Source organism: Artemia sp. Qi Xiang Cuo, chromosome 2 (genome assembly GCF_049724085.1).
Source record: "Artemia sp. Qi Xiang Cuo chromosome 2, ASM4972408v1, whole genome shotgun sequence".
Taxonomy (NCBI): Eukaryota; Metazoa; Arthropoda; class Branchiopoda; order Anostraca; family Artemiidae; genus Artemia; species Artemia sp. Qi Xiang Cuo.
In genome coordinates, this window is record NC_142795.1 from 34,959,840 (window position 1) to 34,985,985 (window position 26,146).

The 26,146-nt window shown below is 33.5% G+C and overlaps 1 protein-coding gene across 1 annotated transcript in view; it reads right to left on the bottom strand.

Annotated features, from left to right (window-relative positions):
- Nucleotides 1-26,146, bottom strand: part of Notum (palmitoleoyl-protein carboxylesterase notum) — a 97,358-nt gene that overhangs the window by 25,304 nt on the left and 45,908 nt on the right. Inside the window, exons 4-5 of the mRNA XM_089108090.1 lie at nt 8,102-8,250; nt 4,781-4,841 (exon numbers count right to left, since the gene is read on the bottom strand). Coding sequence (XP_088964216.1) covers nt 4,781-4,841; nt 8,102-8,250 — 210 coding nt within the window. The remainder of the gene's footprint in view (nt 1-4,780; nt 4,842-8,101; nt 8,251-26,146) is intronic.

The window sequence follows — 26,146 nt, forward strand, 5'->3', positions numbered from 1 at the left end:
TTACTATACGAAATTCTTTTCAATTGTCTTACATTCTCTTTGCCAAATTTTTCATGTGGAGATGGTCCGGAGGAATTATCCAGGATTTTTTCCCCATGTTTTTTTTTCTGGGAAACAATTTCCAAGGAAGGGGATGTTTCTGGAGTGATCGAGAAACCGATTAGAGATTAAGGTCTTATTCAAATGAAAGAATACTAAGGAGAATTTTTCAGGCTGAATCGTCCGCAAGCAAGCTTACAGGGAGGGGAGAGTCTCAGCGAGGATGGAACTGTCTGGAGGGAACTTGAGGGGGGGTGAATTTTATGTTCGATGAAATTCCCACGGAAAATTTTTCCATGAGGGGGAGAGCGTATATTTCATAGAGTGTGAGCCATATTTACCGGCATTATTTAAAGAACGAACAGAAATTATTGAATAATTTCGTTGAGGAGGAACGAAATTATTTTATAATTTCGTTATAAGGCGTTGAGGAGGGGACAGCCCCTTTCATATACGGAATAATTTCTGTTCAATATAAGTTTTAATGTCATTCCTTACTTTCAGTTAAAAGAACTTGTTTTTTTTTATTTAATTTCTGATCGTTTTTTAGTTAATGCAGCTTTCATTTTGGATTAGCGTCACTGAGTAAGTAAAACAAAATTAGCAAATTAATTTTAATTTTCTTGTGCTAAATGTGCTTTCCAATAAAACAAAACCAACAGTATACAGAAATACCAATACAGAAATTATTCTGTAACGCCTCGCCCCTCCTCAACGCCTCGCTCAGTACGCTAAATTTTTTTATTGTTTAAAAAATAGAGTTGTGAGAAAGTCAAACTTTAACGTAAAGAGCGAGGCGTTGAGGAGGGGACAGCCCCTTTCATATACGGAATAATTTTGTTCGTTTTAAGTTTTAACGTCGTTCCTTACTTTCAGTTAAAAAAACTTGTTTTTTTATTTAATTGTTGAACGTTTTTGAATTAATACAGGTTTTGATTTTGGCTCACCGTACATGAATAATTACAACAAAATTTTCATATTAATTTTACTTTTATTAGGTTAAATGGCTTTTTCGAAACTTGTTTATTTTTATTTACGAACATTTTTATTAGCAAGAAATATACGTAACTTACGAATTAACTTACGTAACGAACTTGTATATTCATATATTCTTAATACGTATATTAGAGAATTCGTCCTCTAGTCAATACCTTGCTATTTAAGCTAAATTTCGAATTTTGTTCTTTAAAAATTAACCCTTAATCACAAAGGCCGTTAATTAGAACAAATAGCTCTTATGAAAGTACTAAAACATCTTTGGCTTAAAGAGGGAGGTATTGACTAGGGGGTGAACCCAATCATATACGTAATATTTTCTGTTCGTTTTAAGTTGTGATGTTGCTCCTTACTTTCAGTTGAAAAACTTATTTTTTTTTTATTTAATTTCTGGTCTTTTTTTTAAAGAATGCTGGGAAATCTGGTGCCCCCTTCATAGCAATATCCGTTTCCCCATGAAAGTTCCTTCATGGAAAGATCCTCCCACATAACCCCCAACTCACCCCCTCCCCCACTACCAGAAGAAATCCCCCCTGAAAAAGTCTCTATACTTCCCAATAACCAATACCATATGTTAATATTGGGTAAAGTTCATAACTTTCAGCCCTCCCCCCGAGGACTTGGGGGAATTAAGTCATCCTTAAATACATAGTTATCATATTTTCGACCATGCTGAACAAAATGGCTATCTCAAAATTTTGATCGGATGACTTTGGGAAAAAAAATGTGCGTTGGAGGGGGCCTAGTTGCCCTCCATTTTTTTGGTCACTTAAAAAGGGCACTAGTTCACCCCTGGGGGTGAACTATGATCACCCCTGGGGGAAAAAAAATTAATAAACACGCATCCGTGATCTTTCTTCAGGCAGAAAATGCAAAATTCCATATTTTAGTAGATATGAGCTTAAAATCTCTACAGTAGGGTTCTCTGATACGTTGAATATGATGGTGTGATTATCATTAATGTTCTATAATTTTTAGGGAGTCTTTCCCCCTTTTTTTGAAAATCAGCCAAATTTTCTCAGGCGCCTAACTTTTGATAAATAGCACTAAACTTGATGAAAGTTATATATTTGAAATCAGCATTGAAATCTGATTCTTTTGATGTATCTATTGGTATCAAAAACCTGTTTTCTAGAGTTTCGGTTACCATTGAGTCGGGTCGCTCCTTACTTACAGTTCGTTACCACGAACTGTTCGAAAATACAAGTTCCTATTAAATAGAATTAACTTGCTAGGTAATTTTTCTTGTCATACATTGGCTCGTTAATTACTAATTAAAAAAAGAAAAAATATGGGGTAATATCTAAGGATCCCAACCTGAAAAAAGTGCCGGTACAAGAATGAAGTGTCCCACAATAAATTGTCTGTTGTTGTAAATGCCTAAACCGGAACTATTTATTTGGAGCACAGAATAATCCAAATATTTTTCTTTTTTACTTTACTTTTTTTTTACTTTTTTACTATAAAAAAGCTATACTCATCATTGTTCTTAGACCGCTGATCAGAGCAGAATGATGAAATTCGTTTTCAAAAGAACCCTATAAGATCTTAGTGCTAAGATTTCACTTTTAAGCGTTCTTTGTCAAAAGATGTAAGATCTTAGCACAAAGATGAGTAAAAGAACAGTCCTTTTGTGTCACCATTGGCAAGGCTAGGAATACCCTCCTCCCAACACTTCGTCTACCCGTTTTCCTATGAAATATTGTCCGCGGATCTCGGATGTATTGTCCCATCACCAGCAGAGAAATGTCACCTAGGCTGAGCCTCAGGGAAAAAATTCATTTGAAGGATCACACATACTTCTTATCTATACAAGTTAATACCAATGCAAATGAAAGCGACAAGTCTTAGAATTGGTTTTGTTTATTGGGAGCAATTACTGTGTTTTTTTTTACTTCTTCTTTTTTACTTTACTAAATATTCCACAGTTTTATTTTAAATAAACAAATGTTCAGCAATAAAAAAATATTCAGTTAATCTCTTAACAGGCAGAATCACAATTCGGTCTCTCCATTGTTTTTTAAGATTTTAGCGTTTAACCATTTATATTAATAAGAAGATACTTTGAAAATAAGCGATGATCAAAAAGTTTGTGGTATGGCTGAATAGTAACCAAACTCCGAAAAAAATGAGATTTTAATATCAGCAGATATATAAAGAAAAAAACTGATTTATATCAAAAGGATTATGCTCACTCCAAATATATAAGATTCATCGAGTTTAGTTTTACCCATCAAAGGCTTTGAGCCTGAGAAAATTTGCCTGATTTTTGAACAAGGGGGAAATACCCCCTAAATGTCGATGAGTAACAAAAAAAATTACACCATCAGATTCAGCGTATCAGGGAACACTACTGTATAGGTTTAAAGCTCCCATCTTTGAAAATACGGAATTTTGCAGTATTTTTGCCAAAAGAAAGATCACAGATGTGTGTTTTGTCAGTTTTATGTTTCCCCCAGGGGTGATCGTATCAAACCAATTGTCCTAGAAAATCGGAAGAATGCAACATAAATTAAAAGTTCTAGTGCCCTTTTTAATTAACCAAAAATATTGGAGGGTAGCTATCCCCCTCCCATGCCCCCTTTTTTCGCTAAAGTCGTTTGATCAAAATTTTAATATAGCCATATTTTCCAGTATAGTTCAAAGGTCCAATAACTATGCTTTGGAGATAATATGACCCCCCAAAGTCCTCGGGGAAAGGTCTTTAAGCTATGAAATTTGCCCTTTCTTTATGTATTATTTGTTATCGGGAAGTATGCATACGTGTTTTGGGTGGAGGGATGAGAGTTAGTTTTCTACTGGGGGGATTTTCCACGACTAGAATTTTCCATGGAGAGGGAATTTTCTGGGGGGTGAACTCTTAAGGGGAATTTTACACTGGGGATATTTGCCTGAGTTCCTGTACACAATTTTTTTTATTTGTCTTACTTTCTCTTTGCCGACTATATTTTACATGTGGAGATATTATTGGTAATTGTCCGGGTAAATTTTCACCGGGATTGAATTATCTAGAGGATCTTTCCATGGAGGGGGAGCAGAATTTCCCGGCATTATTCAGTTCAAGTCTTTTCAACTGAAAGTAAGGAGCAACATCGAAACTTAAACAGAAAATTAAACAGACACTGTTACGTATATGAGGGGAGTTGCACCCTCCTCAACACCTTTCTCTTTACGCTAAAGTATGACTTTTTTCCCCAGTTCTTTAAGAATAGTTCCCAAAAAACAAAAAACTTGGCGTTTTTAAGAATAGTTAAAGTACTAAAAAACTAAAAAAAAAACTCGAGGAGGGGGCAAACCCCTCATATACGTAATAATGTATGTTTGCTTTAAGTTTTAATGTTGATCCATCATTTTAGACGAAAAAACATGTTTTTTTTTAACTCCACAAAAATATCAAATAGTATTAGAAGCTATTTAGACTAGTTCCCACCAAAGAAGTACCTAGGAAATTAACTCGGAGAAGACCTTCTTTATTTTAGGGGGGCACAGCACTTGAGGGGGGAGTTTGGGGATTAGGGACCAAAAGTACCCTGCCATAAATATCTGATCCCCACCCAATGTCGTATTTAAAATTATTTACCCTTAATTACATAAGTAAGTAAAAAAACAAAAGCTTATTTTTTCCAAAATATGATTGTTTGTTGTATTTTTTCGTTTGGGGGCGGGGTTCCTACGGAAGAGGTCCGTTTGGGAAAGTGTGCTGTTCCTCTATTGCCTAAGTCTATATAAATAAACAAAAACTTACACATGATTTGCATTCCACCAATACGGATTTTCTTCTGGATCAGGTGACATTATTCCACCAACTACAAAAACAAAAACAGAAAAAATGTTATGAGTAATAATGGTATCAAAGAGTAATAATGGTATCAAAGAGTAATAATGGTATCAAAGAGTAATAATGGTATCAAATCTTGGTAATTCGTACCTGAGAGATAATATTTTTTCTTTAGAAACTATACCATTACCAGCGAGACTTTTTAAAAGTGAACCACCTTAAATATCATTTTTGCTTCAGATACAGGATACTCTGGACATGAAACCATGGAAATTCAGATATTGTCCTAATAAGAAGCCAGTATTGAAAAGCAAAGCAAGGACGAAAAGAAGGGAACTGAAACAAGGGCGGATTTAAAGCAAAATTTTGAGGGAGGATGTAACAAGAGCACCAATAATTGACCAAATTGAAAAGTTTACTAAAAAAAAGAGGGCAAACTGGCTTAACCAAGGTCTTTATGTAGTCGTGTTACCCTCCCCCCCTTCCCAAAGTAAGATCACAATATGATTATATACTGTATTAACTTTTATATAGGTCTTAATGGGTAAGAAGTTATGTTGGTATTTCTAAACAGAATTGTTTTGAAGAATACATAATCATACGCTGTGGTTGCTTTTTGCATTTTAGTTTTCTGATTTGATATTCTATGCCAGTCAATGGCTTTCAATTCGTATTACGCATACCCCTTGGATCCCATAACGAATGGGTAATCTAAACCAAATGAAAACAGACAAGTAATTAAATACTGAATCTTTTCTATTTCAAATCAAAGTAGATATCATGGAATGAGACAAAAAGGACCTCAAAAATATTTCCTAGTTTAGAAATGTGAGGTAATTTATTTTCTGTTAATTGATTACTTGTATAATATGAAAACAAAATCTTTCCTTAATCGCAGTTCAATTCTGTAAACTGTGAAACAGCCATAAAATGATTGACTAACTAGTTGATTAGAGATGCGTGCTCGAACACCCAAGCAAAACAGACAAAAAGAAATAGAAAAGTCATAAAATTCTGAACACTAGAATGTTAATATATATATTTTTAGATATTTGAGATTTATTTGTTAATAAATCAATTATTTTTACTTTTTTTTAAATGTGTAACGTGATTCTATAAACTTCCTGAGTTGGAATTATAAAACTTCCCTAAGGGATATACAAGACGATTTTTGGAGCCGGGGCCATGGCCCGGTTGCGGTTTATTGTTCGAGTAACTGTTATTTATATTTAAACAACTATGTGGAGGAGGGTGTAAAAAGGTCCAAAGCTGTAACCGGTGGTGCTGAGCTCCGTTTCATGGCCCTTCGGCTAGGAGGCGAAATAAGAATAATCGTTTGTTTTTGGAACTATCACAATTCTGGCGTAGTCAAAAAATCTGTTGGGTGACATTTAATTAATCCTAATGGACCTATCTAGTTCACTTCTTTGTCCTACTTCAAGTCCTGTCTGTGCAAGGACACACAATTCGTTGGAAATATATTTTACAAGCCACATCAAATTCTATTCGTCAGCTATCCGACGAGGCCCAGCACTTTGTAGAATGGAATTTTATTTGTTGTATGATATTTCTCTTTTACATAGAATCTTATGTGTAAAATTAAATAAAAAAACAAGTTTTTTCCAACTGAAAGTAAGGAGCAATATTAAAACTTAAAACAAACAGAAATTATTGCGAATATGAGGGGTTTACCCCCTCGTCAGTACTTCGCTCTTTACGTTAAAGTTTTTTAGTACTTCAAAAGAGCTATTTATTCTAATTAATCGGCCTTTGAGATTCAGGAGTCATTCTTACAAAATTCGAACTTTAGCGTAAAGAGCGATGCATTGAAGAGGAGGCGAACCCCCTCATATACGCATATGTTGCTCCTTATTTTCAGTTCAAAAAACTTGTTTTTTATTTTATTTCTGATAGTTTTTTTAATAGTGCCAGCAAATCTGGCTACTCCTCCAAGGAAAAATCCCTCCTCCCCAAGAATTTATTCTCTAGACAATTCAATCCTGGTAATAATTTACATCGGACAATTACCCTTAACATCTCCATGCGTAAAATTGAGTCGACAAAGAGAAAGCAAGACATAAGAAATATTTCCTATAGGAATTCTGGCAAATTGCCTCAGTGTAAAATTTCCCTGAAAAATTCAATCCCTGGAAACTTCCCTCCCAATGGACAATTATCCTCGTGGAAAATCCCACCAGCAGAAAATTCGCCCCCCCCTCCTAAAAATGTATTCATACTTCCCAATAACAAATACAATGCGTAAACAATGGGCAAATTCTGTATCTTAAAAACCTTTCCCAATGGACTCTGTTGGTCATGATATTTCCAAAGGCATAGTTATTCGACCTTTCAACTATGCTGAACAAGATGGCTATCTCAAAATATTGATCGGACGATTTGAGATAAAAAAAAGGGTCGTGGGAGGGGGCCTGGTTGCCCTCTAATTTTTTTGTCACTTAAAAAGGGCACTAGAACTTTTAATTTCTGTTTGAATGAGAGCTCTCACGATACTTTAGTACCAATGGGTTGATGCAGTCAACCCTGAAAAAAATAAACAAACAAACAAAAATAAAAATAAATAAACACACATTCGTGATCTTTCTTCTGGCAAAAAGTACAAAATTCCACATTTTTTCAGACAGGCGCTTGAAACGTCTACAATAGGGTTTTCTGATCCGCTGAATTTGATGGTGTGATTTTCACTAAGACTCTGTGACCTTAGGGGGATGTTTCCCCCTTTTTTTTAAAAATCAGGTGAATTTTCTCAGGCTCGTAACCTTTGATGGTAAGATTAAACTTAATAAAACTTATATATTTGAAATCAGCACAAAACTACAATTTTTTTGAAATGTCTATTGGTATCAAAATGCTGTTTTTTAAAGTTTTGGTTACTATTGAGCCGGGTCAATCGTTACTTACAGCTCTTTGCCACGAACTGTCTGAATAGACCACTAAAGATATTTTATAGGAGTTGATTAAAAGTACAGAAGCGTTGTTCCTTAAAAGTATATTTGATTAAAAAAAGAAAAGCTCACGATTAAGAAACCTTAAGTGTGATAACAACAATTGACCGCATACGGGCGCATGTATACTATACTCCTGAATAGAAATAAACAAACTATAAAATATTTGTATGATATTCGGAGTTGAATGAGGATATTCATTTAAACCTTTTACAAACTACTAATCTACTAAAAAAAAGATCACCAAAATTTCGAAAGTCTGATATTTGCTAGATGTTTGATTTTATTTATTTCTTCTATTGTATTTTTTCAATTTGAATCTTACCGTATCTTGCTTCAGGCCATCTTACAGAAGACATCAGCATGCGTGCGCTGTTCCATCTCATGTCGCAGCTTCTCTTATCGTAACAAAACCAGCCACCTTCTAAAAAAATTATCCATTTCCTGCTTCCATAAGATTTTCGGATATAAAACCTAGAAAAAAACGACAAAACGGTTATGTCCTTTACTCAAGTCGTGGCCATAGAACGTATTTATTGAAACAAATTCCCATAAAAACTAAAATAGATTGCATAACTGCATGGCATAAAATTAATCGCAATAAAGCAATTTAGAGTTGCAATAAAGCTATTTATCAGGAAAGAAAGAAAAAAATAAAAGAAGTAGAGAGTATACACAAAAATTTCGTGGCAAAAGAAGTTAAAAAGGTCTTTTCTAGTACTCTTCGAAACATTAATCTAATCAGACTTGAAATATGCTTTTCCATATCTATTTGAAATAAAAACGTTTTTATATAGTTATAAATAAGATTCAGGAAAGTTTTCATGTTTCCTGTTGAGTTAGGTGTCAGTAGAATGGGGGGTACCAGCGCGATCAGTACAAAATTCGGTTATCAAAAGAACGTATCTCCTATCAGTACACCAAATAAGGGCATAGCCTCCCTAGGGAGAAAGATTACGTAATGGGGTCAATGACCTCTTTTTCCAAGGTCGATTTATTTGATGTTTCTATGTGTAATAACTCCGGGACGAAGGTTGCACATGCGCATTGAATTCTAACGGTAACAGTGTTATTAATCTATGCATTTAAGGGGGAGTGAATGTCCAAGAACATGTTTGCGTCATCGAAGCGTGTCAACAACAACAACAAAAACATTGACATTCACTGAGAGGGTGCACTTACAAAAACAAAAACCCAGACTTCGGACCACCTGTGCTGTCGACCTCAATTCACCTATCGTGAATCAATAATTCCCCTTAGAAAACAACAAATTAATTTCCCCTTTCTTGACAGATCAATCAATCAATGACATCATCTATCAGACTTTAAAAATTTTCGCCCTAGAAACATTTCTCCAGGAATAGATCCAAGTCATTAATGTCTTTGCCTCGGAAACAACTCTTTTGGTCGAACTCCAAAGGATATTAATAACCCAAGGCCATGGAAACAATTAGGCAAGAAGCGTCTTAGCGATGAATTGTTTTAGCGCGCGAAAAGGTTTCCTATTAATTTGAAATGCGTTAGCACAGAGATGCCAATAACAAAGGAACACGCTGAATTTACGTTTAGGGATTATTTGGGCGAAACCGTTTTAGACAGGTTATGGAACTATTTCGGCGAAACAGATAGAGACATTTTAAAAGAAGATTTTAGGAAAGATTTTAGAAGAGAATTTGAGGGTCAAACTCTGTGGTCGTTATAATACACAAGTTTCATTTGAACAGTGTTGTGAGGTCCTCTAACCCAACCCCAAAGGGTTCCAATCCTCCTACTCCAACCCCGAAGGAAGCCCCCGGTCCTCAAAAGCCCCCCCAGCTCCCAAATGCCCTCCCTGTGCCCCCACAGGCCCGCCTCCGGTCCCCCAAGGCCCAACTATCTCCCCCCTGTCCATCCGTGTCCCACAGTCGCGCTCCCGGTCCCAACATAGATCTACAGACCCCCAAAGGCCATCCCGGGGCCCACAAGGCGCTCCAAGGGCCCCCAAAGGTCTTCCTCCGGTCCCCAAACACCCAGCGAGCTCCCAACGGCCCAACGGGGTCCCAAAGGCCCTCCACCGGTCCCCAACTGCCCCACCGGACCCCCAAAGGCCCGCCCTGTGCCCCAAACGCCCACCCTGTGACCCCACTGGACCACCTCCGGTCCCCACAGGCCCATCGAGATCCCAAAGGACCAATGGGGTCCCAAAGGCCCTCCACCGGTCCCCAACGGCCCCTCCGGACCCCCAAAGGCCCTCCACGGGTCCGCAACGGTCCCCCGGGCTCCCAAAGGGCCAACCGGCCCCAAAGGGTCCCCCGGACCCCCAAAGGTCCACCCCCGCTCCCCTAAGGTCCACAGAGCTCCCAAAGGCCCACCACCTGTCCACAAACGGCCCCCGGGCTCCCCAAAGACCACACAATCCTTAAGGGCCCCCAGAACCCCAAACGCCCACCCAGGGCCCCAAAGGTACTCCCCCGCTCCCCATACATTCATACAAAAACTTACACACACACAAAAACTTACACACACACACACACACACACACACACCACACAAAATCATACATGAGTTGGAATAGTTTTGTTGTGTTTGGTGGTGGTTTACCTTTTCGGTGTTATATTTTCATGATTTTTCAAGGTTTATTGTGAATTTATATAGTTGACAAGCTAGAGATGATATATTTCAGTAGTTTTTGGCTGTGTTTTACATGGTCACAGTTAAATTTTTTTTATTTTTCAAAGTTTATTTGAATTTCTTTCGTTGAAATTCAAGAGATGGAATATTTCAGAAGCGTTTGATCGTGGTTTAAATTATCATAGTTACTTTTTCTTGATTATTCAAAATTTCATTTTGAATTTCTTTTGTCGAAATGCAAGATTTGGACTTTTTCAGTAGCGTTTGGTCGTGTGTTAAATTGTCACAGCTACATTTTCAGTATGTTTCATAGTTCATTTTGAATTTCTTTCGTTGAAAATCAAGATTTGGATTATTACAGTAGTGTTCGGTCATGATATACCGTGTCAAAGTTGCATTTGCTTGATTTTTCAATGTTCATTTGAATTTATTTATTTGAAATGCAAGAGTTGTAATATTTCAGTAGTTTTTGGTTATGGTATACCGTTTCATAGTTTGATTGTCATGATTCTTCAAAGCTGTTTTTGAATTTTATTCGTTGAAAAGCAAGAGTTGGAATATTTCGGAAGTGTTTGGTCGTGATTTACCTTGTCACAGTAAAATTTTCTTGATATTTCAAAGTTCATTTGAATTGCTTTCATATAAATACAAGATTTAGAACATTTAAGTAGAGTTTGGTATTGGTTTAACTTCTCAAAGTTATATATTATTGATTTTTCAACTTTATTTTTGAATTTCTTTAGTTTAAATTAAATAGTTTGAATATTTCATAATTTTATTTTTTTGGTTTAAATTTTAAAAGATACATTTTCTTGATTTTTTCAAATTTAATTTTGAATTTCTTTCGTTTAAATGAAAGAGTTGGAATATTTCACTAGTGTTTGGTTGTGGTTTACCTTGTCACAGTTACATTTTATTGATTTTTCAAAGTTCATTTTGAATTTCTTTCGTTGAAATGCAAGAGTTGGAATATTTCAGTAGTGTTTGGTATTGGTTAACCTTGTCACAGTTACATTTTATTTATTTTTCAATGTTAATTTTGAATTTCTTTTGTTGAAATGCAAGTGTTGGAATATTTCAGTAGCGTTCGGTTGTGGTTTAACTTGTCAAAGTTAAATTTTATTGATTTTTCAAAGCTAATTTTGAATTTCCTTTGTTGAAATGCAAGAGTTGGAATATTTCAGTATTGTTTGGTTGTCGTTTACCTTGTCACAGTTACATTTTGTTTTTTTTTCACAGCTCATTTTGAATTTCTTTCATTGAAATGCAAGAGTTGTAATATTTCAGAATTGTTTGCTTGTCGTTTACCTTGTCACAGTTACATTTTCTTGTTTTTTCAAAGTTCATTTGAATTTCTTTCGTTGAAATTCAAGAGTTGGAATATTTCAGAATTGTTTGGTTCTGGTTTACCTTGTCAGAGTTAAATTTTCTTGATTTTTCAAAGCTCATTTTGAATTTATTTCGTTGAAAAGCAAGAGATGGACTATTTCAGTAGTGTTTGGTCGTGGTTTACCTTGTCACAGTTACATTTTCTTGATTTTCCAAAGGTCATTTCGAATTTCTTTCGTTGAAATGCAAGAGTTGGACTATTTCAGTGGTGTTTGGTTGTGGTTTACCTTGTCACAGTTACATTTTCATGATTTTTCAAAGTTTATTTTGAATTTCTTTCGTTTAAATACAAGACTTGGAATATTTCAGTAGCGTTTGGTCTCGGTTTACCTTGTCACAGTTCCATTTTCTTGTTTTTTCAACGTTCATTTGAATTTCTTTCGTTGAAATGCAAGTGTTGTAATATTTCAGTAGCGTTTGGTTGTGGTTTACCTTGTCACTGTAACATTTTATTGATTTTTCAAATTTCATTTTGAATTTCTTGCGTCGATATACAAGAGTTGGACTTGTTCAGTAGTGTATTTGCATTGTTTACCTTTGTCACATTTACATTTTCTTGATTTTTTAAAGTTCATTCTTAATTTATTTAATTTAAAATTAAGATTTTTTAGATTTACCGAGTGTGTGGTTATGGTATACCATGTCAAACTTGCATTTTCTTGATTTTTAAATTTTAATTTGAATTTATTTAGTTGAAATGGACGAGTTGGAATATTTCAATAGTGTATGGTTCTGGTATACATAGTCACAGTTCCATTTTCTTGATTATTCAATGTTCATTTTGAACTTATCTCATTGAAATACAAGAGTTTGAATATTTCAGTAGTGTTTGATTGTGGTTTACCGTGTCACGTTTAAATTTTCTTGATTTTTCAAAGTTTATTTTGAATTTCTTTCGTTGAAATGCAAGAGTAGGAATATTTCAATAGTGTTTGGTTGTGGTTTACCTTGTCACAGTTACATTTTCTTGATTTGTCAAAGGTCATTTTGAATTTCATTCTTTGAAATGTAAGAGTTGGAATTTTTCAGTAGTGTATGGTTGCTGTTTACCGTGACATAGCTACATTTTCATGATTTTTTCAAATCTCATTTTGAACTTATTTTGTTGAAAAGCAAGCGTGGAATTATTTCACGAGTGTTTGCTCATGGTATACGTTGTCAAAGTTAGATTTTGTTGATTTTTAAAAGTTCATTTTGAATTTCTTTAGTTGAAATGAAAGAGTTGGAATATTTCAGTAGTGTTTGGTAGTGGTTTACATTGTCACTGTTACATTTTCTTGATTTTTCAAAGTTAATTTTGAATTTCTTTTGTTGAAATGCAAGAGTTGGAATATTTCAGTAGCGTTATGTTATGATTTAACTTGTCACAGTTACATTTTATTGATTTTTAAAAGTTCATTTTGAATTTCTTTTGTTGAAATGCAAGAGTTGGAATATTTCAGTAGTGTTTGGTTGTGGTTTACCTTGTCAAAGTTACATTTTCTTGATTTTTCAAAGTTCATTTTGAATTTGTTTCGTTGAAAAGCAAGTGTTGTACTATTTAAGAAGTGTTTGGCTGTGGATTACCTTGTCACAGTTACATTTTCTTGATTTTTAAAAGTTAATTTTAATTTCTTAAGTTGAAATGCAAGAGTGGGAATATTTCAGTAGTGTTTGGTTGTTGTTTACCATGTCACATTTACATTTTCTTGATTTTTCAATGTTCATTTCGAATTTCTTTCGTTGAAATTCAAGAGTTGGACTATTTCAGTAGTGTTTGGTTGTTGTTTACCTTGTCACAGTTACATTTTCATGATTTTTCAAAGATCATTTTGAATTGCTTTCGTTGAAAAGCAAGAGTTTGAATAGTTCAGTAGTGTTTGCGTATGGTTTACATTGTCACAGTTACATTTTCTTGATTTTTCAAAAGTTCATTTGTATTTCTTTAGTTGAAATGCAAGAGTTTGAATATTTAAGTAGTGTTTGGTTATGGTTTACCTTGTCACAGTTACATTTTCTTGATTTTTCAAATTTCATTTTGAATTTCTTTCTTTGAAAATCAAGAGTTGGAATATTTCAGTGGTGTTTGGTTATTATTTACCTTATCACAGTTACATTTTCCTGATTTTTCAAAGTTCATTTTGAATTTCTTTCGTTGAAATGCAAGAGTTGGACTATTTCAGTAGTGTATGGTCGTGGTTTACCTTGTCACAGTTACATTTTCATGATTTTTCAAAGTTCATTTTGAATTTCTTTCCTTGAAAAGCAAGACTTGGAATATTTCAGTAGTGTTTGGTTATGGTTTACCGTGTCACAGTTACATTTTCTTGATTTTTCAAAGTTCATTTTGAATTGCTTTCGTTTAAATTCAAGAGTTGTAATATTTCAGTGGTGTTTGTTTATGGTTTACCTTGTCACAGTTAAATTTTCCTGATTTTTAAAAGTTAATTTTGAATTTCTTTCGTTGAAATGCAAGAGATGGAATATTTCAGTAGTGTTTGGTAGTAGTTTACCTTGTCACAGTTACATTTTCTTGATTATTCAAAGTTCAATTTGAATTTATTTCTTTTAAATGCAAGACTTTGAATATTTCAGTAGAGTTTGGTTTTGGTTTACCTTGTCACAGTTACATTTTCTTGATTTTTCAAAGTTCATTTTGAATTTCTTTCGTTGAAATGCAAGAGTTGGAATATTTCAGTAGTGTTTGGTTGTGGTTTACCTTGTCACAGTTACATTTTCTTGATTTTTCAAAGTTCATTTTGAATTTCTTTCGTTGAAATGCAAGAGTTGGAATATTTCAGTAGTGTTTGGTTGTGGTTTACCTTGTCACAGTTACATTTTCTTGATTTTTCAAAGTTCATTTTGAATTTCTTTCGTTGAAATGCAAGAGTTGGAATATTTCAGTAGTGTTTGGTTGTGGTTTACCTTGTCACAGTTACATTTTCTTGATTTTTCAAAGTTCATTTTGAATTTCTTTCGTTGAAATGCAAGAGTTGGAATATTTCAGTAGTGTTTGGTTGTGGTTTACCTTGTCACAGTTACATTTTCTTTATTTTTCATAGTACATTTTGAATTTCTTTCGTTTAAAAGGGTGTTTTGAGATAATACTGTAGCGTTTGCTCATTGTTCCATTACAGACACTGACTCCCTCACGATTTTTTTCATAATTGACTTTGAATTTCTTTTTCTGTAATGCACGCTTTTTACCAGTTCACCCTCTTGCCCGCTTTTTTTACACTTGTCACAGTTACATTTTCTTAATTTTTCAAAGTTCATTTTGAATTTCTTTCGTTGAAATGCAAGAGTTGGAATATTTCAGGAGTGTTTGGTTGTGGTTTAACGTGTCAAAGTTTCAATTTCGTGAATTTTAAAAGTTAATTGTGAATTTCTTTCGTTTTAATGCTAGAGTTGTAATATTTCTGTCGTGTTTGCATATGTGTTAACTTTTCACATTTACATTTTCTTGGTTCATCAATGTACATTTGATTTTCTTTATTTGAAATGCTAGATTTGGAATATTTATGCTGCCTTCGGCCTTTGTTTAACTTATCTCACATTCATTTTCTTGTTATTTCAATTGTCATTTCGAATTTCGTTCGTTTAAATGAACTATTTGTACTATTTCAGTAGTTTTTGGTATTTGTTTACCTTGTCAAAGTTACATTTTCTTGATTTTTCAAAGTTCATTTTTAATTTCTTTCTTTGTAATGTAAGAGCTTGAATATTTCAGTAGTGTATGGTCGTGGTTTACCTTGTCACAGTTACATTTTCTTGATTTTTTAAAGTTCATTTAGAATGTCTTTCGTTGAAATGCAAGAGTTGGAATATTTTAGGTGTGTGTGGTTATGGTTTACATTCTCACAGCTACATTTTCTTGATTTTACAAAGATCATTTTGAATTTCTTTCGTTGAAAAGCAGGACTTGGAATATTTAAGAAGTGTCTGCTTATGGTTTACATTGTCACAGTTGCATTATCTTTATTTTTAAAATTTCATTTGAATTTATTTAGTTGAAATGCAAGAGTTGGACTATTTCAGTATTGTTTGGTTGTGGTTTAACCTTTCAAAGTTACATTTTCTTGTTTTTTCAAAGTTAATCTAGAATTTCTTTAGTTGAAATGCAAGAGTTTTAATATTTCAGTGGTTTTTTTTTATGGTTTAAATTGTCACAGTTACATTTTCTTTATTTTCAAATTCATTTTGAATTTCTCTTGTTGAAATGCAAGAGTTGGAATATTTCACTAGTGTTTGGTTATGGTTTACCTTGCCACAGTTACACACATTTATACACATGTACAAAAATTTACTTATCATGAGTGCTCATGATAAGTGAACCTGACCCTTTCTGCTGAGAATGCTTAGGTTTGACTAGATTAAGTTAGGTTAGATGAGGTTAGGTTAGAATACATACACATCATATAGGTTAGCTTAGGTTATGTGAAAGACATATAAAAAGTTAGGTGTATGATTAGGTCAGTTTAGGTTAGATTAAGTTAGGTTAGGTTAAGTTAGGTTAGGCTAGGTTAGCCTACGTACGCGCGCGTACGTAGGCTAACCTAGCTTATCTAACCTAACTGTATCTAACCTAACCTAATCATACACCTAACTTTTGCATGTCTCTCACAACTAAGCTAACCTAAGTGAAGCGTAGTAAGCTAACCTAACCTAATCTAACCTAGCTAATCTAGTCTAACCTAACCATACTCACCGGAAAGGTTAGGTTAACTTATCATGAGCACTCATGATAAGCACATGTTTGTACATGTGTATACATGTGTGTACATGTGGCAAATGCCAGAACCAAACATACTGAAATATTCCAACTCTTGCATTTCAACGAAGAAATTCAAATGAATTTGAAAAATCAGAAAATGTAACTGTGATAAGGTGAACCATAACCAAACACCACTGAAATATTCCAACTCTTGCATTTCAATTAAATAAATTAGAAATGAGATTTTAAAAAACAGTAAATTGAAACTGTTATAATTAAAAAAAAAAAAAAAACAAACTTAAATAGTCAAACTCTTTAATTTCAACGAAAGAAATTCAAATGAACTTTGAAAAATCAAGAAAATGCAACTGTGACAAGGTAAACCATAAGCAAACACTACTGAAATATTCCATCTCTTGCATTTCAACGAAGAAATTCAAAATGAACTTTGAAAAATCAAGAAAATGTAACTGTGACAATGTAAACCATAACCAAACACTACTGAAATATTCCAACTCTTGCATTTCAACGAAAGAAATTCAAAATGAACTTTGAAAAATCATGAAAATGTAACTGTGACAAGGTAAACCATGAGCAAACACTACTTAAATATTCCAACTCTTTCATTTCAATGAAAGAAATTCAAAATAAACTGTTAAAAATCAAGTAATTGTAACTGTGACATGGTAAAACATAACCAAATACTACTGGAATATTCCAACTGTTGAATATCAATGAAAGAAATTCAAAATGAACTTTTAAAAATCAAGAAAATGTAACTGTGACAAGCTAAACCACACTCAAATACTACTGAAATATTCCAACACTTGCATTTCAATGAAAGAAATCCAAAATGAACTTTGAAAAATCAAGAAAATGTAACTGTGACAAGGTAAACCACAACCAAACACAAATAAAATATTCCAACTCTTGCATTTCAACTAAATAAATTCAAAATGAAATTTTAAAATTAATTAAAATTTACCAGATAAAATGGAACCAACACGAACAATATGCTTATATAGTCGATCCCTTTATTTTAAACGAAATAAATTCAAAATGAGATTTGAAAAATTATGAAATGTAACTATGACAAGTTAAACCACGAGCAAACACTATTGAAATATTCCAACTCTTCAAAGTTCAAAATGAACTTTGAAAAATCAGAAAATGTAACTGTGATAAGGTAAACCACAATACATACTGATATTCCAACTCTTGCATTTCAACAGAAATCAAATGAATTGAAAAATCAAGAAAAGTTTGACAAGGTAAACCACAACCAAACACTACTGAAATATTCCAACTCTTGCATTTCAACGAAAGTAATTCAAAATGAACTTTGAAAAATCAAGAAAATGTAACTGTGACAAGGTAAACCACAACCAAACGCTACTGAAATATTCCAACTCTTGCATTTCAACGAAGAAATTCAAAATGAACTTTGAAAAATCAAGAAAATGTAATTGTGACAAGGTAAACCACAACCAAACACTACTGAAATATTCCAACTCTTGCATTTCAACGAACGAAATTCAAAATGAACTTTGAAAAATCAAGAAAATGTAACTTTGACAAGGTAAACCATATCACAGTTACATTTTCTTGATTTTCAAAGTTCATTTTGAATTTCTTTCGATTGAAATGCAAGAGTTGAAATATTTCAGTAAATGTTTGGTTATGGTTTACCTTGACACAGTTACATTTTCTTGATATATTCCAAGCTCATTTCGAATTTCTTTCGATTGAAATGCAAGAGTTGGAATATTTCAAGTAGTGATTTGGTTATGGTTAACCTTATCACAGTTACATTTTCTTGAATTTTCAAAGCTCATTTGAATTTCATTCGATTGAAATGCAAGAGTTGGAATATTTCAGAAGTGTTTGGTTATGGTATACCTTGTCACAGTTACACTTACTTGATATATTCAAAGTTCATTTGAATTTCTTTCGATGAAATGCAAATGAGCTTGAAATATTTCAGTAAGTGTTTGGTTATGGTTAACCTTATCACAGTTACATTATCTTGAAATATTTCAAAGTTCATTTCGAATTTCTTTCGAATGAAATGCAAGAGTTGGAATATTTCAGTAAGTGTATTGGTTAAGGTTACTTAAACCATAACCAAACACTACTGAAATATTCCAGCTCTTGCATTTCAACGAAAGAAATTCAAAATGAACTTTGAAAAATCATGAAAATGTAAGTGTGACAAGTTAAACTACAACCAAACACTATAGAAATGGTTCAGCTGTTGCTCTTCAAGGAAAGAAATTCGAAACGAACTTGGAAAAATCAAGAAAATGTAACTATGACATGGTAAACCACAACCAAACACTACTGAAACAGTCCAACTCATGCTTTTCAATGTAAGAAATTCAAAGTGAACAGAGACAAATCAGGAAAATTTACCTGTGAAACGTTATACCACAACCAAACGCTACTGAAACATACCAAATCTTGCATTTAAACGGAAGAAGTTCAAAGTGAGCTTTGAAACAACATGATAATTGAACTTTTACATGGTATACCATACCCATACACAACTAAAATATTCCAAATGTTGCTTTTCAACGATAGAAATTCAAAATGAACTTTGAAAAATCAAGAAAATGTAACTGTGACAAGGTAAACCACAACCAAACACTACTGAAATATTCCAACTCTTGCATTTCAACGAAAGAAATTCAAAATGAACTTTGAAAAATCAAGAAAATGTAACTGTGACAAGGTAAACCACAACCAAACACTACTGAAATATTCCAACTCTTGCATTTCAACGAAAGAAATTCAAAATGAACTTTGAAAAATCAAGAAAATGTAACTGTGACAAGGTAAACCACAACCAAACACTACTGAAATATTCCAACTCTTGCATTTCAACGAAAGAAATTCAAAATGAACTTTGAAAAATCAAGAAAATGTAACTGTGACAAGGTAAACCACAACCAAACACTACTGAAATATTCCAACTCTTGCATTTCAACGAAAGAAATTCAAAATGAACTTTGAAAAATCAAGAAAATGTAACTGTGACAAGGTAAACCACAACCAAACACTACTGAAATATTCCAACTCTTGCATTTCAACGAAAGAAATTCAAAATGAACTTTGAAAAATCAAGAAAATGTAACTGTGACAAGGTAAACCACAACCAAACACTACTGAAATATTCCAACTCTTGCATTTCAACGAAAGAAATTCAAAATGAACTTTGAAAAATCAAGAAAATGTAACTGTGACAAGGTAAACCACAACCAAACACTACTGAAATATTCCAACTCTTGCATTTCAACGAAAGAAATTCAAAATGAACTTTGAAAAATCAAGAAAATGTAACTGTGACAAGGTAAACCACAACCAAACACTACTGAAATATTCCAACTCTTGCATTTCAACGAAAGAAATTCAAAATGAACTTTGAAAAATCAAGAAAATGTAACTGTGACAAGGTAAACCACAACCAAACACTACTGAAATATTCCAACTCTTGCATTTCAACGAAAGAAATTCAAAATGAACTTTGAAAAATCAAGAAAATGTAACTGTGACAAGGTAAACCACAACCAAACACTACTGAAATATTCCAACTCTTGCATTTCAACGAAAGAAATTCAAAATGAACTTTGAAAAATCAAGAAAATGTAACTGTGACAAGGTAAACCACAACCAAACACTACTGAAATATTCCAACTCTTGCATTTCAACGAAAGAAATTCAAAATGAACTTTGAAAAATCAAGAAAATGTAACTGTGACAAGGTAAACCACAACCAAACACTACTGAAATATTCCAACTCTTGCATTTCAACGAAAGAAATTCCAAATGAACTTTGAAAAATCAAGAAAATGTAACTGTGACAAGGTAATCCACAAGCAAACACTACTGAAATATTCCAACTCTTACTTTTCAATGAAAGAAATTCAAAATGAACTTAGAAAAATCATGAAAATTTAACTGTGACACGGTAACCCATAACCATAAACTACTGAACTAGTCCAGCTCTTACACTTCAGCAAATGAATTTCAAAATGAACTTTGAAAAATCAAGAAAATGTAACTTTGAAAAGGTAAACCATAACCAAACACTACTGAAAAATAAAATCAATTGATTTTAAACGAAAAAAATTCAAAAAGAACTTTGAAAAATCAAGAAACTTTAATTGTGACAAGGTAAACGACGGCCAAACACTACTGAAATAGTCCAACTCTTTCTTTTCAACAAAGGAAAATGGAATTTAACTTATAAAAATCATGAAAATGTACTTATGACAAGTTAATACAAAACCAAACACACCTGACATAGTACACCTCTATCTTTTCCACTAAATCAATTCGAAATGAACTTTTACAAATAACGAAAAGTTAACTGTGATAAATTAAACCATAAGCAAACACCACTAAAATATTCCAACTCTTGCATTTCAACGAAATATATTCTAAATGAACTTTGAAAAATAAAGTAAATGTAACTGTGACAAGTTAAACCATAACCAAACACTTCTGAAATATTCCAACTCTTGCTTTACAACTAACTAAATTCAAATGAACTTTGAAAAATCAAGAAAATCTAACTGTGAAAAGTTAAACCATAATCAAACACTACTGAAATAGTCCAACTCTTGCTTTTCAACGAAAGAAATTCAAAATGAGCTATGAACAATCATGGAAATGTAACTCTGACAATGTAAACAATAACCAAACACTACTAAAATATTTCAACTCTTGAATTTAATATAAATAAATTCAAATTGAAATATTAAAAATAATTAAAATGTATCTTTTAAACTTTAAACCACTAAAAAAAAATACTTAAATATTACAAATATTGAATTTAAATTAAAGAAATTCAAAAAGATAAATGAAAAAAATAGAGAATTTAACTGTGACAAGGTAAACCACAGCCAAACACTACTGAAATATTCCAACTCTTTCTTTTCAACGAAAGAAATTCAAAATGTACTTTGAAAAATCAAGAAAATGTAACTTTGACAAGTTAAAACACAACCAAACACTACTTAAATATTTAAACTCTTGCATTTCAACAAAAAAAATTCAAAATGAACTTTTAAAAATCAAGAAAATGTAACTGTTACAAGTTAAACCACAACCGAACGCTACTGAAATATTCCAACTCATGCAATTATACAAACGAAATTCAAAATGAACTTTGAAAAATCAAGAAAATGTAACTGTGACAAGGTAAACCACAACAAAACACTACAGAAATATTCCATCTATTGCATTTCAGCGAAACAAATACAAAATGAACTTTGAAAAATCAAGAAAATTTAACTGTGACAAATTAAACCACAACCAAACACTGCTGAAATATTCCAACTCTTGCATTTCAACGAAAGAAATTCAAAATGAACTTTGAAAAAATCATGAAATTGTAAATGTGACAATTTAAACCACAACCAAACACTACTGAAAAAGTCAAACTCTTGAATTTCAACAATAGAAATACAAATTTTACATTGATATATCAAGAAAATGTAACTGTTACACAGTAATCCACAAACAACACTAATGGACTATTACAACTTTGAAAAATCAAGAAAATGTAACTGTGACAAGGTAAACCACAACCACACACTATTGAAATATTCCAACTCTTGCAGTTCAACGAAAGAAATTCAAAATGAACTTTGAAAAATCAAGAAACTGTAACTGTGACAAGGTTTACCATATCCAAACACTACTGAAATATTCCAACTCTTGCATTTCAACGAAAGAAATTCAAAATGAACTTTGAAAAATCAAGATAATGTAACTGTGACAAGGTAAACCACAAACAAACACTTCTGAAATATTCCAACTCTTATATTTCAACAAAAGAAATTCAAATGAACTATGAAAAAAATCACGAAAATGTAACTGTGATAGGGTAACCCACAACCAAACGCAATTTAAAAATTCAAACTATTGTTTGTAAATAAATGAAATTCAAAATGAACATTGATACATCAAGAGACTGCACCTGTGGCAATGTGTCCCGTGAGCGAACACTACTGAAATATTCCATATCATGCATTTCGACGAAACAAGTTCAAATGTAATTAAAAAATAACCGAAAATGCTAAATTTTCCAGGTAAACCACAACCAAACACTACTGAAATATTCCAACTCTTGCATTTCAACGAAAGAAATTCAAAATGAACTTTGAAAAATCATGAAAATCTAACTGTGACAAGGTAAACCACAACCAAACACTACTGAAATAGTCCAACTCTTGCATTTCAACGAAAGAAATTAGAAATGAACTTTGAAAAATCAAGAAAATGTAACTGTGACAAGGTAAACAACGACCAAACACTACTGAAATATTCCAACTCTTGCTTTTAAACTAAAGAAATTCAAAATGAGCTTTTAAAAATCCAGAAAATTTAACTGTGACAAGGTAAACCACAACCACACACTTCTGAAATATTCCAACTCTTGCATTTCAATGAAAGAAATTAAAATTAACTTTGAAAAATCAAGAAAATGTAACTGTGACAAGTTAAACCACAGCAAAACACTACTTAAATAGTACAAATCTTTCATTTCAAAGAAAGAAATTCAAAATGAAATTTGAAAAATCAATAAAATGTAACTGTGACAAGTTAAACCAAAACCAAACAATACTTAAATATTCAAACAATTGAATATAGACAATAGATAATAAAAATTAAATTAGAAAAATATATAAAATTTAACTTTGACAAGGTTAAAAACAACAGATCGATAATTAAATAGAAAATAAAATTCTTATCAACAAAAGAAATTCAATATGTAAAATGATTATTCACGAAAGATAGACTTGGAAAATGTAATCAACAACAAAACAATTCTTAACTATAAAAGCAATATATATTAAGTTAAAGAAATCAAAATTGAACTATAAAAAATAAAGAAAAAGTACCTGTGAAAATTTCACAAAAACGAAGACACTAATGAAATAATTCATATCATGAATTTCGGCAAAAGAAATACAAATGTAATTTGAAAAAATCAGGAAAATTTTACTTTTGCAAGTTAAACAATAGACGTACGATACAGAAGGATTAAACATCATCAATTTAAACAAATGAAATTAAAATTGAGAGTTGAATAGTCAAGAAAATGTAACAGTGACAAGTTAAACCACAAACACACGCCACTTAAATTTTCTAACTCTTGTATTTCAACGAAAGCACTTCAAAATGAAATTTGAAAAATCAAGAAAATGTCACTTTGACAAGGTAAACCACATCCAAACACTACTGAAATATTCCAACTCTTGCATTTCAACGAAATAAATTCAAAATGAACATTGAAAAATCAAGAAAATGTAACTGTGACAAGGTATACCATAACCATACACTACTGAAATATTCCAACTCTTGCATTTCAACGAAAGAAATTCAAAATGAACATTGAAAAATCAAGAAAATGTAAGTGTGACAAGGTAAACCACAACCAAACACTCCTGAAATATTCCAACTCGTTCATTTCAAGGAAAGAAAGACAAAAAGAAAATATAAATTAAATTAAAAATAAACAGTTTCTATTTTAACATTGACAATAACACTACATTATATGTCAAGCTATAAATTTTAAATGAAAGATGAACAAAATGTACTAAGAATTACCGAGAGTATTATACTGTAACAATGTATACCACAACCATAACCTGCTGAAATATTCCAACTCTTACATTTCAACGAAAGAAATTCAAAATGAACTTTGAAAAATCAAGAAAATGTAACTGTGACAATGTAAACCACAGCCAAACACTACTGAAATATTTCAACTCTTGCATATCAATGAAAGAAATTCAAAATGAACTTTGAAAAATCAAGAAAATGTAACTTAGTCCATGTAAACAACAACCAAACAATACTAAAATATTCCAACTCTTGTAAGTTTTTGTGTGTGTGTGTGTGTGTGTTTGTGTTTGTATGTTTTGTGTGTGTGTGTGTGTAAGTTTTGGGGTGTGTGTGTAAGTTTTCGTGTGTGTGTGTAAGTTTTCGTGTGTGTGTCTAAGTTTTTGTGTTGGTAAGTTTTTGTGCGTGTGTGTAAGTTTTTGTGTGTGTGTAAGTTTCTTTGTGCATGTATGGTGAGCGGTGGAGGTCCTTTGGGGCACAGGGTGGGCGGTTTGGGATCAGTGGGCCCTTGAGGATTGAGTGGTCGTTTGGGAGCCCGGGGGACCTTTGGGGGCCGGGGGAGGGCCTTTGGGAGCCCAGTGGACCTTTGGGGACCGGGGGAGGACCTTTGGGGGTTCACGGGGAGGGCCTTTGGGGGCCGGTTGGCCCTTTGGGAGCTCGGGGGACCTTTGGGGACCGGGGGAGGGCGTGGTGGGATTTAGAAGGTCCTTGTGGGGCCACGGGTGGGCCATTGGGACCTCTGTGGGAATGTTGGGACTCGAGGGATCTTTGGAGAACGGAGGAGGACCTTTGGGGCCCATGGATCGCCTTTGGGGCACATGGGGTGCCGGTGGGGGTCCAGGGAGGGCCTTTGGAGCGACCAGGGAGGGCCTTTGGGGGTCCGGAGGGGCAGTTGGGGACCGGTGGAGGGCCTTGGGGACCCCGTTGGTCCTTTGGGAGCTCGATGGGCCTTTGTGGACCGGAGGAGGGCCTTTGGGGGCACAGGGAGGGCATTGGGGGGCTTGGGGGGCTTTGAGGACCGGGGGCTTCCTTCGGGGTTGGGGTAGGAGGATTGGAACCCTTTGGGGTTGGGTTAGAGGACCTCACAACACTGTTCAAATGAAACTTGTGTATTATAACGACCACAGAGTTTCACCCTTAAATTCTCTTCTAAAATCTCTTCAAAAATCTTCTTTTAAAATGTCTCTATCTGTTTCGCAGAAATAGTTCCATAACCTGTCTAAAACGGTTTCGCCCAAATAATCTCTAAACGTAAATTCAGCGTGTTCCTTTGTTATTGGCATCTCTGTGCTAACGCATTTCAAATTAATAGGAAACCTTTTCACGCGCTAAAACAATTCATCGCTAAGATGTTTCTTGCCTAAGTGTTTCCATGGCCTTTGGTTATTAATATCCTTTGGAGTTCGACCAGTAGAACTGTTCCCGAGGCAATGACATTAATGACTTGGATCTATTCCTGGAGAAATGCTTCTAGGCGAAAATTTTTAAAGTTTGACAGATGATGTCATTGATTGATTGATCTGTCAAGAAAGGGAAATTAATTTGTTGTTTCTAAGGGGAATTATTGATTCACGATAGGTGAATTGAGGTCGACAGCACAGGTGTTCCAAAGTCCACGGGATGGTTCTCTCATTCTGGAATGTCTAGGGCAAAATTTTAAGTCTGACAATACTATTGATTGATCTGTCGAGGAAATCATTTGCTCTCAAGTCATGTCACATGGTCAAGAGTCGACAACATGTCAAATCCGTTGTTGTTGTAGTGACGTCTCACGACAAGGTCTTTGACACACTTTGATTACGCAATCAAGTTCTCGGAAATTCACTTCCCCTCGAGTCCTAGATCAATAACATTGCTCCCGTGAGAATTCAATGCGCAGGTGCAACCATCGTCCCGGAGCTATTACACATAGAGAAAACAAATAAATGGACCTTGGAAAAAGAGGTCATTGAACCCAGTACGCAATTTTTCTCCCTAGGGAGACTATGCCCATATTTAGTGTACTGATAGGAGATACGTTCTTTTGATAACCGAATTTTGTACTGT